This window comes from Nelumbo nucifera, chromosome 1 (genome assembly GCF_055504915.1).
Source record: "Nelumbo nucifera cultivar China Antique chromosome 1, China Antique-T2T, whole genome shotgun sequence".
Lineage (NCBI taxonomy): Eukaryota > Viridiplantae > Streptophyta > Magnoliopsida > Proteales > Nelumbonaceae > Nelumbo > Nelumbo nucifera.
In genome coordinates this window covers 276,039-291,178 of record NC_142649.1, presented here as the reverse complement: position 1 = coordinate 291,178, position 15,140 = coordinate 276,039, and the positions used below count along the sequence as shown (strand labels likewise).

Below are 15,140 nucleotides of genomic sequence, written 5' to 3'. Positions count from 1 at the left end.
AAATATTAACAGAGAAAAATAGAAGAAATAGGGAAGAAGAGAGGAGAGAGAGAAGAGAGAAGGGAGAAGAGAAGAAAAAAAGGTTTGGAGAGAGAATCAGTTCGGGCGGCACCAGAATTTTTTATTATATATAGGACAGCACTTAAAAAGAGGGAAGAAGACACTTATGCCCTTGTGGCACTTACAATACATAATCAGAATAAAAAACTAAGTTATTTTAACACTCCCCCTCAAGTTGGGACATAGATGTCAATCATGCCCAACTTGTCACACAAATCGTTGTGCCGCACGTGATGGAGACCCTTGGTGAAAATGTCTGCAAGTTGTTCTTTTAAGCTGACATAGGGAATGCATACTTCTCTACTCACAAGTTTTTCCCTAATAAAATGCTTGTCCACTTCAATATGTTTTGTCCTATCATGGAGGACTAGGTTGGTGACAATGTTGATAGCAACTTTATTGTCACAATAGAGTGACATAGGGCTGTTAACTTCAAAGCCCAGTTCACCTAACAGGATCTTTATCCACATGATTTTAGCAACTCCATGAGACATAACTCTGTGTTTTTCTTTAGCACTGGACCTAGCCACCATACTTTGTTTCTTCTCTAAGTGACTAAGTTTCCTCCCACAAAGGTACAATACCCATTGGTAGACTTTTTGTCATCAACTGCCCCTACCTAATCAACATTTTTATACACTTCAACTTTCAAATGCTCATGTTTCTGGAATAACAAACCAGCCCCTGGAAACTTCTTGAGGTATCTAAGGATCCTTTCTGTAGCTTCAAAGTGGGAAGTCTTGGGATTGTGCATGAATTGACTAAGGAGACCTACAACATAAGCAATGTTAGGTTTGGTCATAGATAGATATAAAGGCCTCCTTACAAGTCTTTGGAACTTCTTCATATCTTTCATAGCCTCCCCCCTGAATGTCACCCAACTGATGATTAGATTCAATGGGTGAATCAATTGGTTTCACTCTTAACTTGCTTGTGTCCCCTAATAGATCTAGTATGTATTTCCTTTGAGAAATAAAGATACCCTTTTGAGAGCGGGCAACCTCAATCCCAAGGAAATAATGTAAGGGGCCTAGATCTTTCACCTCGAATTGAGTGGCTAGGAATTTCTTCAACTTCTGTATTTTAGTCTTCCAATTTCCTGCATCCACTATGCCATCAACATACACGATTAGGGATGCAATTTTCCCTTCACCTTTTTTCACAAACAGAGTATGATCTGACTGATATTGTTTAAACCCTATTTGCTGTACTAATCCAGGCTTGAGGTGAGTGTTTCAACCCATATAATGATTTTTTCAACCTACACACCTTCTGCTCACTACCTTTGGCACAAAACCCCGAAGGGTGAGTCATGTATACCTCCTTCTCTAGATCACCATTCAGGAATGCATTTTTTATGTCAAATTGGTGAAGTTCCTAGTTAAGATTAGCTAGTGAAAGGAGGATTTTGATAGAGCTCATCTTGGCTACTGGAACAAAGGTTTATGCATAGTCTACTCCATACACCTATGTAAAACCTTTTGCCACAAATCTAGCTTTGTACCTTTCTACCGTACCATCAACCCTATGCTTCACTGTGAACGCCTACTTTTATCCCATTGGTTCTTTTCCTTAAGGAAGATCCACTAACTCCCAAGTGCCATTTTGTGCAAGGCATTAATTTCTTCATTGCATCTATCCATTCTGGTATGGATAAAGCTTTTGCCACATTCTTAGGAATAGAAATGCTGTTAATGGAGGAAAGAAAGGCACGGTATGAAGGTGAGATATGATCATAAGACACAAAGTGAGAGATAGGATGATTAGTGGTACAAGATTTAACATTCTTTCTTAGCAATAAGAACATCAAGAGGATCGAACATAAAAATAAGAACAAGTATAACTGGTTGGTGGGGATATACCTCTGGAGAGTCTGATTATGTTGACCGCATAGTTTCAGGTTCCACGGCTCTTGAACTCTACTAGCTCTTGTGGTAATGAAGGAAGACATGAAATGGAGGAGGATTAGGAGGAGGAGGTAATTGAACCTGAATGTGTATCTCCTCAACCCTACTCTCCCCTTGAGGAGAAACCGAGAAAAAAAAGGTTGACTCTCAAAGAAGGATACATCCATGGAGACATAGTACTTGTATTAAACAAGACCATTACATCAGTAGCTCTTTTAAGATAAAGGGTAGTTGAGAAAAATATAAGGGATAGCACGAGGATCAAGCTTACCACGACTATGGGACAAGTCATGAACACAACAATGACATTGAAAGACACGCATTGGAATAGAGGACAAAGGGGCCTTAGGAAACAACAGTTGATGTGGGGCCTTATGCTCTAGCAACCAAGACGGTATACGATTGATAATATGTGCAACACACATAACAACATCCATCTAGAAGCATTTCGGAACATGCGTATGGAGTAATAATCCACGAGCAACTTCAAGATGATTTTTTCTCTCAGCAACACCATTTTGTTGAGGTGTCTTAGCACAAGAGCTTCGATGAAGAGATCCACACGAAACAAACAACTCCGTGAGATCACTATGAAAATACTCCTTTGCGTTGTCCAACTAGAAAATATGAATCTCAGTTTGGAATTGAGTAAAGATCATGCATTGAAATTCTTTCACAATCTTTAACACTTCCCCTCTAGATCAAATAGGATAAATCCAAGTATATCTAGAGTAGTCATCAATCAAAGTAATGAAATACTTATAGCCAGTTTTAGAAGGTAGAGTAACAAGGCCCTAAACATCAAAATAAACAATGTGAAGGAAATTCAAATCTTTTATTTCTTGAAGGAAAAGAACTTCTACGATGTTTACTCAATTGACACATTTGACATGGTAACTCATTTAATGACAAAGACTTAAATAACTCTGGAAACATAAGCTTTAATGACTCAAAAGAAAGATGACCAAGACGATTATGCCATAAGTCGGTGACTCTCACTAGACGAACTCAAAGACTCTGTAGCCACAATACCGACTTTATTCTCCAACATGTAGAGACCATCCACCATGCTTCCTCTACCAATTGTCCTCCCCGAGGTCAAATCCTAAAAAACACAAGAAGGAAACTGTTGATGGAAAGTAAATTGATAGGCAATTTTGGAACATACAACATATTAGAGAGGGTAAGACCAAAAGGAAGGGAGATGGTTCCTTGACCGACTATGGTGGAGAATGAGCCATCAGCCAGTCTCACCTTATCTCTCCTAGAGAGGAGGTTATATGACTGAAATAAATTTTACTTATCAATCATGTGGTTTGAAGCTCCAGAGTTAATTATCCAAGGGGATTCAGATGTATGAGATGACACATGGAAGGTAGTGGCAGAGTTGCCTGATGTAGACGCAAAGGAGGTAGGAGTAGGGCCAAAATCCATATGACGAAGTGTCCTACCATATAACTCCAAATGGTAATGAAAAGAGTTGATCATCTCTTCCTTGAGATCAGAACTAGAGAGACATTCTTGAGGTATCATGGGACTAGTCTCTTGAGAGGCCACATTTGCTGAGTTATATTTCTTCTGATTATGATGAGTTGGTTTCTTACTCTGATTAGATGCTGATTTCTTACTTAATTCTTGAGCCCACTTAGGCTTCCCATGGAGGTTCCAACATGTTTCTCTAGTGTGCCTAGACTTTTGACAGTGAGTGCACCAAAGTTTGTCTTTGTCATCGACCCTTTGCTGCAAATCACCCTTCTTAAAAGAAGTTCCTCCATTTCCATTTGTACCTCCTCGGAATGCTAATGCAACTGGCTCCCCCTCTGCACAATTCATCACACTTCTACTCTCTTCAAACTAAACTAAGGCATAAACCTCCTGAACTAATGGTAAGTCCTTACTTCCCAAGATTTGTCCCCTAATAGACTCATACATAGGATTTAGTCCCAAAAGAAAAGCAAATACTCACTGCTAGGAGACAAGGGACTTGTAGGCCTTTGCATCTTCATCACATTTCCAATTCACACTTTGATAATGATTCAATTCCTTCTAGATTGATGTCAAATCTGAGTAATATACTAAAAGACTTCTCTCCCCCTTCTTACAAGTGGATGATTCAGCTTGTAGTTGGTATATTTTTGCATAGTGCCTCTGCTTCGAATAGGTAGATATTGCTTGTTCCCATATTTCACAAGCTGTTTCAGCCCATATAAATGTCTTTCTTACTTGTGGCAGCATGGAAACCAAGAGCCACGACATCACCATATTATTCTCTTGGTTCCACCTATCATGTTCAACACATCACCCGTAGCAGTAATGTAAAGTTTAATTCCCCTAGACCATTCAAGGTTATTTAGTCCATCAAAGGGAATTACAACCATAGGGAAATTCATATCCAGCCCCCATTCATTTTGTTTTGACTTCCAAAATCCCCAAAAGTTGCAGAATTTTCAGAGGACATGATTCAGTTCACTATTCAACTTCAACACACCCTAAGATCCCTCGACACCAAAAACAGTTCTAGAAACACACTAGAGATGCAGCCCACATGCACACGCTCCAGTCTGGACACAATCTGAACACAGACCGGCTCCAATTTTCCAAAAAAAAAAAAATCAGGTTGATTTCAGTTCTGTACAGACTTAACAGTCACAGTCCACCACTCTTCCAGATCATCTAAACTCACCAATTACCAGGAGAGATCGTAGACAGTGTCGTCACACCAAAAAAAGGACAAAAGCAGGTCATCTGTGACCTACAAATTTTCCATTCTCAGGTACAAGGATCACGCGATCCATAGAAAAAGGGTTTGAACCTCAATCCCTCTTACAACATTCAACCTCCTTAATTCATAGGTTTTTTTTTTTTCTTGGTACACGACCAAGAGAAAGGGAGGAAAAATAAAAAAAACTTTTGTATCGGTTGTATGTTTGTCTTTTCTGATCTCAGTCTGGAGAAGACAGCAAGATGAAGAAGAAAACCTTGTCTGATCTGCTTTCAAGCCCAGTAGAACTGCCCTGATACCATATTAATAGAGAAAAATAGAAGAAATGGGGAAGAAGAGAGGAGAGAGAGAAGAGAGAAGGGAGAAGAGAAGAAAAAAGGTTTGGAGAGAGAATCAGTTCTGGCAGTGCCAGAATTTTTTATTATTTGTGTTTTGTAGGATTTGGAGTCAAAGTGGATGATTGGGAGTGGTCATGAGGTGAATGAAGTCTACCTTCTCGATGAGCTTCTAAGACATCAGAACCACCATATTAGTAGCAGTAGTAGGAGTTAGAATCAATGAATCAGATTATGCTTTGGAATAATCAATTAGGTCATCTTTCTTCTAGTTCATTAAGATGTTTATTTCTAAAATTGTTTAAGTTTGTTGAGTTATCTAGTCAGGAGTGTGAAAATTGCCAGTTGGGAAAGCATTGTAGGCATTCTTTTAAACCAAGTAATAAAAGGAGTTTTGCTTTTTGATATTTTTGGAATGGTAGAATACTGATGTGTTTCATTCTATTGCCAATCGGCATATTTATACAGTAAGCTGCTGCAATAAATAGAAAGAAGAAAAAAATAGAAAGAAAAGAAAATAGAAAGTACAAGAATAGAAAGAAAGAAATAGAAAGAGAAACTTTCTAAATCAATCCTTCCACAATCGTAGGAATATATACAATTCTATTTTTACACAACTACCAAATATAGATCTGCACCAGTAACCCCACGTTTTCCAACACTCCCCCTCAAGCTGGTGAGTAGAGATCCTCCATTCCTAGCTTGGCTATAATTCTTCGAAAGTCTGTACTATTGAGCCCTTTATTAAGTACATCGGCCAGTTGTCCTTTTGTAGACACATAGGGAGTGCAAATCAACTTGCTGTCCAGTTTCTCTTTTATAAAGTGTCAGTCAATTTCGATGTGCTTCGTCCCGTCATGTTGAACAGGATTGTGAGCAATATTAATGGCTGACTTGTTGTCACAATATAGTTTCATAGGCTGCCTTGTTTAGAATATGCAACTTCAATTCCGAGAAAATACTTTAGTCTCCCCAAGTCTTTTATCTCAAATTCTCTGGCAAGGCAGTTTTTCAATGCTTCCTTCTCCTTTTTATCATTCCCAGTAACGATTATATTATCCACATAGACTAATAGTGCAGTAAGTCCCCCTGAGGCTGTGTGTTTGATAAACAATGTGTGGTCACCTTGACTTTGCTTGTAACCTGTACTAAGCATCACCTTTGTAAACCTTCCGAACCATGCTCTCAGAGATTGTTTGAGGCCGTATAGTGCTTTCTTCAACCTACAAATTTTGTTCCCCTTAATGCCTTCTCCAAAACCCAATGGAATGTCCATGTATATCTCCTCTTCTAGATCACCATGGAGAAATGCATTCTCTACATCAAACTGTTGCAAATCCCAATTATAGTTAGCAACCAAAGACAGCAACACCCTTATTGTATTCATTTTAGCTACTGGGGCAAAAGTTTCCTGATAATCTACCCCATAAGTCTGTGTATATCCCTTGGCTACCAGTCGTGCTTTGTACCTTTCTAACGACCCATCAGATTTGTACTTAATTGTGAACACCCATTTACAACCTACAGTCTTCTTGTTTCTTGGTAGATCCACAACTTCCCATGTGTTGTTCTTTTCTAGTGCCTCCATTTCCACTCTCATGGCTTTTCTCCACTCCTTATTAGAAAGTGCCTCGGGTAGAGTATTAGGAATTGGAATGGTGTTAAGGCTGGCTAGAAAACTTTTATGGGATTTAGAGAATCTTTGGAACGACACAGATTTGGCTAAAGGGTACAATGGGCGTTTGGTACATTCTCTGGTTCCTTTTCTCAGTGCAATAGGTAGATCATACTCAGACTGTGAAGGTGCAGGTTCAGGTTCTGCATATCCTTCGGTTCCATGATTAGGAGTTGAATCTTGGACTTGCACAAGTTGAGGATTTGGATTTCTTCTCCTAGAGTAAACTTGCATATATCTCACATCATCATGCACATCATTGATGGGGTTAACAGTGTCTAAATTTGGTTCAATGGTCGGGTTGTTTGACTCTTGTTGAGACTCGGGAATGTGGGGCTCAGAGGATTGTGACTCAGAGGGATGTGATTCTTGACGGTTGGATGACTGTGAGGAAGGTAATGCATCTAAGGAGAGTAGATCTGAGGCCTTATCTTCCATTAATGAGGGCTCCTCCTAAAGATAAGGTTGAGTGAAAAAGGATTGTCCCTCCTCAAATGTGACATCAATGGAGGTGTAGAATTTTCTGGTGGCTGGATGATAACATTTATAACCTTTCTGAGTTGGGGAATATCCCAAGAAGACACACCTGATTGCTCGTGGATCCAATTTTCCCTTATTATGGACATGAACAAAGGCAGTGTAGCCAAAAATTCTTGGTGTGAGATTATTTGAGGTTCGAATATCGGGGTAGAATTGAGAAAGGACTTGTATTGGGCTTCGGTTGTTAGGAACTTTAGATGGTAGTCTATTTATGGTGTATGCAACAGTAAGGACAGCTTCCCCTCAATATTGTTTTGGCACCCGGTTTTGAAAGAGAAAGGCTCGGGTGGTTTGCAAAAGATGGCCATTTTTCCTCTCAGCTATCCCATTCTGTTGGGGAGTGTTAACACAGGAGGATTCATGCACAATGCCTTCGTTCTGAAAAAATGGGGACAAATTCTGATTAAAATAATCTGTAGCATTATCAGATCGAAACCTTTTAATTCTCACACCAAACTGAGTTTGGACCATGTTATGAAAGTTGGGAAGAATGGTACCCACATCAGATTTAGACTTGAGAAGAAAGTTCCATGTGACCCTAGTGCAATCGTCAATAAAGGTGACAAACCATCTAGAACCAGTAATGTTGGGAATTTGAGAAGGGCCCCATATATCCGAATGAATCAAATAAAAAGGAGTTGAAGATCTTTTATTGCTGATTGGGAAAGAAACCCTTTTGTGCTTAGCAAGTTCACAAACATCACAATGAAAGGTTTCAACATCAATTCCTTTAAACAAGGAAGGAAGCATTGTTTTTAAAACAGGAAATGAAGGATGACCGAAACGGAAGTGATGACACCAAATTAAATCTTTATTGGAGGTAGATAAGAATGACTCGTGTGTGACATGCATAACAGTGTGAGATGGTTTGTTGGTTGCTTCAAGGTAGTAGAGTCCATCCCTTTCCTTAGCAAGTCCAATCTTCTTCCCCGAAACCTGGTCCTGAAATACATAGTAAGAAGGAAAGAACACAACATTGCAGTTCACATCTTGGGTGAGTTTATGTATAGAGATAAGGCTAGTGGATAACTTCGGAACATGAAGCACATTTTTAAGCAATAGGGATGGAGTAATTTGAATATTCCCAATCCCTGCCACTGTGGTGAAAGAACCATCAGCAACATAAATTTTTCTATTACTAGGACAGGGTGTATAGGTGAGAAAATGTAGTGAAGAGGGTGTCATGTGGTCAGTAGCTCCAGAATCAAGAATCCATGGAAAAACACTAGCCGAGGCATGTAATCCTAGAGATAAAGACTCAACTGAGAGAGCAAGAGAGGTAGAACCACTTCCTGGTTTCAAGGATTTCAGGAAGCTCCTTAGCCTTTCAATTTCTCATCATTAAATGGTCCCTGACTTTGAGTGTTCTTGCTGCGGGGTTGTGGAGACATTATGGGCCTGTTGAACTCCTTTTGAAACTCCTCAATTTCCCCATTCCTTGCTGGATGTGGGAGGTTTCCCCTGAAGTTTCCAGCAACGATCTTTTGTGTGTCTGGGCTTCTTGCAATAGGTGCACCAGAGGTTATCGTTAGAGTCACGGGTAGTTGTGTCACGAGCCAAGTTGTGATTGTTCTCACCCTTTGAACCACTATAACTTCCTCCCCTTGCCACCATGGCTAAGCCTTCGGGATCTTTAGGCTCAAGCATGATTCCACGGCGGCTTTCCTCAGCTCTGACAAGGGCTATGACTTCATTCAATGGAGGCACTTCTTCTTTGCCAAGAATTTGTATTCGGACCTGATCAAATTCAGCATTCAGTCCGACCAAAAAAATCATACACCCTATCTCTTTCAATAAAATTCTTCAAGATCACAGCATCATTAGGGCACTTTGTCTCAAGAACCCGATAATGATCAAGCTCATGCCATAAATTTTGCAGCAGATTTGCATACTCTGTAACACTTCTGCTCCCTTGTTTGGCCGCCACTGTCTTCACTTTGACCTCATAGACACGAGCAGCGTCATGGTCTTTGGAATAGGTTTGTCGGACAACATCCCAAATAGCCTTTGCAGAGGGAAGAAACATACAAGTATCACTGATCTCGGGTGTCATTGAACTCCACAACCATGACATAATCATGGAGTCCTCTTCGTCCCAAGCATCAAATTTTGGCTTGCCCAACTTTGGCCCTGTTGCAAGAAGGTGACTAATTTTTCCTTTTCCCTTGAAATAGGTACCACTAGTTGTGACCACTTCAAGTAGTTCTGGCCATTTAGTCTATATGTTGTCTGAATATTCTACAAATCACCAGTGTGAGGATGAGAATTTGTTGCTCCTTCATTGGTTTTTACGGGAGCACTTGTTGCAGTCATGTCGGACATTGTTAATGGAGGAAAAAATAAGGCCTGTAGGAAAGGAGAATAAAGGAGGGAAGAACTGGCCGGAATAAAGGAGAATAAAGGAACACTTCTGATTACATATCAACACTCAAGGCCAGAAGAGAAAGACACGAAAAACTGGCAATGAAGGCCGAAAAAAAATCTCAAGGTTGACAAACCTAGAGCTTTGATACCATGTGTTGGAATGGTAGAATACTGATGTGTTTAATTCTATTGCCAATCGGCATATTTATACTGTAAGCTGCTGCAATAAATAGAAAGAAGAAAAAAATAGAAAGAAAAGAAAATAGAAAGTACAAGAATAGAAAGAAAGAAATAGAAAGAAAAACTTTCTAAATCAATCCTTCCACAATCCTAGGAATATATACAATTCTATTTTTACACAACTACCAAATATAGATCTGCACCAGTAACCCCACGTTTTCTAACAATTAGGTCATCTTTCTTTCAGTTCATTAAGATGTTTATTTCCAAAATTGTTTAAGTTTGTTGAGTTATCTAGTCAGGAGTGTGAAAATTGCCAGTTGGGAAAGCATTGTAGACATTCTTTTAAACCAAGTAATAAAAGGAGTTTTGCTTTTTGATATTGTTTACACTGTTGTATGGGGACCTTATCATATTTCTTTAATGGGTGGTCATCGGTATTTTCTTTTGTTTGTGGATGATTTCACTTAGTATTCTTGGATATATTTGATGAGATCACATGATGAGGTCCCTATTTTGGTGCGACAATTCTACCAGATGGTTCTTACATAATTTGGAGTGAGGACTAAGATTTTCAAATCAAACAACGCTAGAGAATATTTTGAGAAGGATTTGGCCACATATTTTTTGGAGCATGGGGTGATTCATTAGAGTAGTTGTGCTTATACACCACAATAGAATGGGGTAGCAAAGAGGAAAAATAGACACATTGTGGAGGTGGCAAAAGTCTTATGGTGGGTTCTTCAGTTTTTGTTCGGTTTTGGGGATATGCAATTCTCACAGTTGTGTACTTGATCAACCTTGTACCTTCACATATCCTGAGGTTTAAGGTGCCATTCAATCTTTTATTTCCAAATGGGGAGATATTTAATAAACCTTTGAGAGTTTCAGGGTGTATTTGTTTTGTTTGCATTCTTGGTCTTCATCATAGGAAATTGGATCCTAAGGCTAAGAAATGTGTTTTTCTTGGGTATGCTCAAAACCAGAAGGGGTATTGTTGTTATGATCTAGTGTCGAGGAGTAGGTTTGTCACTATAGATGTTACCTTTTTTGAGTCTATATTATTTTTCTCTGGTGGTTCTCCTCAGGGGGAGGGTTTTGGGGATAACTCACAACTTGTTCCTCTTCATGTCCCTTCATCTGGTCCATTAGCTCCACTATCAGTTCCACATGTTGCTCCTCTAGTCCCACTGCCTGATCCACTATGACCTGCCTCACAATTCTTTCGGTGCTAGTGCAAGAGGGTTGACTCCACATATGCTCCAGTAGAAGAACCTACACCACTCTCCGTTGGTTCATCCAAGGTTCCATGTTTTGTTGACATAGTTCTAGGTATTTCCCTTGAGCCTGTTATTGCCTCTAATTCAATTGATGATGTTTTTGTACCTAACACTGATGTTGCAACTGATCTTGATCTTCCCACACTTTACAAGGGAAAGAAAAAGCGTACAACCCATTGCATTTCACACCATCTCTCCTACAATGCCCTATCACCTTCCTACCGTGCTTTCCTTTCTTCATTAGATTCTATGTCTATATCCAAGAATGTTAGTGAGGCTCTCTCCAAGCCCGAGTGGAGGCTCTCTTCAAGCCTGAGTGGAGAACAACCATGATAGAAGAAACTCGGGCTCTCTCCAAGCCCGAGTGGAGGTTCTCTCCAAGCCTGAGTGGAGATGGTTGATGTTCCTGCATAAAAGGAAATAGTTGGGCGTAGATGGGTTGTTCATTGTGAAGTATAGGGTCAATGCCAGCATAGAGAGGAAAAGGCAATGTTGGTTGCAAAAGGGTATACACAGACCTATGGTATAGATTATATGGAGACCTTTGCACCGGTAGCTAAGATGAGCTCAGTTTGGATCTTCTTGTCTCTAGCAACTATTTACTCATGGCCTATCTTCTAGCTTGATGTTAAAAATGTATTCCTTAATGGTGATTTGCAGGAGGAGGTATATATGGACATTCCAGCTGGTTTCTATGAGAATGTTGGTGAGGGAAAAGCTTGCAGGCTGAGGAAGTTTTTATATGGTTTGGAACCGTCACCTAGGGCATGGTTTGATTGGTTTAGGGGCCATTGATCCGTTTGGATACACACAGACCCAGTCAGATCACACTTCTTTGTGAAGAGGAAAGAATCACTTGTGATAATACTGATTGTGTATGTCGATGATATAGTTGTTACAGGGAATGATATGAGGGAGATGATGCACTCAAGATATCACTAAGCAAGAATTTAAGATTAAGGATCTAGGTGAACTAAAATATTTTATGGGGATTGAGGTTGCAAGATCCAAGCATGGGATATTCATGTCTCAGAGGAATTATGTATTGGAGGTATTGTAGGAAAATGGGAAGCTAGGAGTTAAACCAACTGATATTGCTATTGATCTAAACAACAAGATTAATTCTCAAAGTCGGTATATGCCCAGACATTTCCTATGCACTGAATGTTGTGAGTCGGTATATGCATGCTCCTTGGGTTCAGCATTGGGAAGCCATTGATAGTATACTTGCATGCCTAAAGAAAAATCCTAGCAGAGGAAGTTTATTCACAAATCATGGGAATTTGAAACTGGAGTCATATACAGATGCAGACTAGGCAGGTTGCCTAGATGATAGGAAATCTACATCAGGGGTGTGTACCTTTGTGTTGGGAAATATGGTTGTGGAAAAGTAAAAAATAGTCAATGGTGGCAAGGTTAAGTGTAGAAGTTGAATATAGATCTATGGCTCATGGTGTCTCAGAATTACTTTTGGTTAGATCTTTGTTGAGTGAGATTGGGATAGATATGGAAGAGCAAATGATGTTATATTGTGACAACCAAGTTGCAATCAATATTGCCCATAATCTAGTTAAGCATGATAGGACAAAACACATTGAAGTTGATAAACACTTCTGATGAGGGGCAATTTGGTCCTCCCAATCATATAGTGACACGTGGCCTTCGGATGACACCTCGGTGCTGAGTAAGCAAACCAACTCGGCAAGTTAGCTTGGAGCACCTCGCCCAGGCTGACCACCTCGGCAAGGCCAAACTAGTAGACCCCGTAAGATTACGACGACCTGTCCTAGGAATTGGCCGAGCTGTAGGAATCCAAGGCGAACTGCGAGGAAGAGTCCGCTAACCATTTCCGGTAGTACGCTACCAAGCCGAGATCCCCAGAACACTGATATCTCGATCGTTAGAATGGCCTACCACATCGCACGCCTCAGAGTTACTCGGGTAGATCGTAACCCCCGCGCGGATCTCGCAACCAACGCATTAACGCGCCCAACAAAGCGTTAGTAGTATGAAATGATTTAACCACGTTGGTAGTCTTCTATGCACGTGACTATTCTTGATCCTATGACCATTCTTGGTCATATGCACGTTCAACCACCAACAACAACCACGTGCATATGACCATCAAAAAGGGCATGGGTAGAAGTAGTAAGAAATGATTTAAGCACTAATAATTTAACAGTGAATATGGCTTTAAATAGAATGGATTTATGAAACAAAATTCATGTAGCTGACCCCATATAGTCGGGATAAGGCTTGGATGATGAATTGATGATGATGATGCAAGTTGCTTTAAGCACTTTGAAGGCACATAATTGGTTGATGGTATATTAATATAAATTAAGGCAAATAGCAAAAGAATTGAGATGATGATGATGAGTTATCTTAAGTTTGCTTCCAATCATTGGAGTGTTGGTATGTAGTCACAAAAAAAGGGGCACACGTAATGGTCAAGGTTGTACTCTTTCTCTGTAAAACAAAGACTGCAACTTCTATTTTGGGCTATTTAGCATTTTCTATATTTTCCAAAATAAAGTTTGTAAACTGAATGTTCTATATCATTCTTTTCATCGCACATTTGCAGTCTATATTAACTTGTATATGTGATTTCTCTTTTCTTATCCACATTATAGTCCTGAATGTTTAATTATTGCATTGGATAATTTGTTGCAATGATTTCAGTGGACTTTCTTTGCTTTTTAATGGATCATTGAAGATTACACCTGTCCTATTGAAATTTCATTTTTCTCTTGTTTACTGCAGTGTGGATGATGGATTTCCAGTTGTTACTCTTCGTTTTGAAAACTCACTTCCACTGGTGGTTTACCCTCATGACTATCTGTTCCAAATCCGTGTAAGTAAACTTGGTTATAATGCTTTTTGGTGTGTTTTATTTGTTCTGTTGTATATTTGTTAGGTGTATTAATTTCCATGTTTCTTTTTTCTTCATGGGGCTATGGGAGTAGCCCATTACCCAAACCCATAACCCCCTTAACGCTGGTGAAGGTGGGATTTGATCCCTAGTCTCTGCTACAACCAGATAGAGACCTTTCCAACTGAGCCAGCTGGTACCCTCATATTATTTTCCATGCAATACACCCTTATGCTTCAATGAGGAAGAAAAATAGAGACATACATTCTGGGAGATGAGAATTACATCCCAACCAACTAACCACATAAAAGGCTACACCCTAGGTGAGATGAGAAAAGCCTAAATGCTTCCTAATCCTGAAGGGTATAGGGAAATGCCTTTAGTCACCTTCCAAAATAAGGTGACTCCTCATAACATTCATAGAATGAGTTAGTGCACAAGCACAACATTCATTGGAATCCTACATCCACTCATGTTCATTATTCTTTAATCCAAGCACAGCATATTGCATCTCAAAGATTTGCAATAGAGTCAAACACTCATCAATTTCCTCTTGTAAGCAGGAATATGATGGAAGACCAATATATAAACTGAAAAATATGGTAAATCAATATACAACTCACAAGGACACTTGAATACATATTTTTTGATGAGGGTAAACTATTTGATTGTATTGTTGATGATCAAAATATACTAAGGTTTAACATAAGAAGTACGTCAAAATTATCAGAAACTTCATGTAGATTTATTGTGATATTTATAGGAAATATCTATGGGAATTAAGATGAAGGATGAAATCTAGCTGGCTAGGCTGTATAATGAAGTTTCTGAATTAATATTTCAGCAATAAGAAATTAGAAGAAAACCAGACAAATATGGTAGCAGAAATAGTTTCTATGCTAGATAGAAAAACAAACTTTTTGAGAAAGAGAATTATTAGAGAAGATTGAATTTACATATATGCATATACATGTATCTTTGGGCAAGTTCCCACATGTAAGGTTTAAAATGTTGAATATTGGTGGAAATGTCAGTCATTGAAATATAAGGAATGTTGGAAGTATAATACGAAAATAAGTAAAAATTTAGAGATGGATGAAACTTTATGAAATATGCAGAAATTTATAATGATATTTTGTGAGATGATAAAAGAAGCTGACATGCACTCTTCTAAATTATTATCTTGTTCCAAACCATCAAATGAA

The 15,140-nt window shown here is 39.1% G+C and overlaps 1 protein-coding gene across 1 annotated transcript in view; it reads left to right on the top strand.

The window, feature by feature from the left end:
* LOC104586075 (aspartic proteinase 36-like) overlaps nt 1–15,140 on the top strand; it is a 63,662-nt gene that overhangs the window by 30,741 nt on the left and 17,781 nt on the right. Inside the window, exon 7 of the mRNA XM_010243178.3 lies at nt 13,827–13,917. Within this exon, the coding sequence (XP_010241480.1) occupies nt 13,827–13,917 (91 nt within the window). The remainder of the gene's footprint in view (nt 1–13,826; nt 13,918–15,140) is intronic.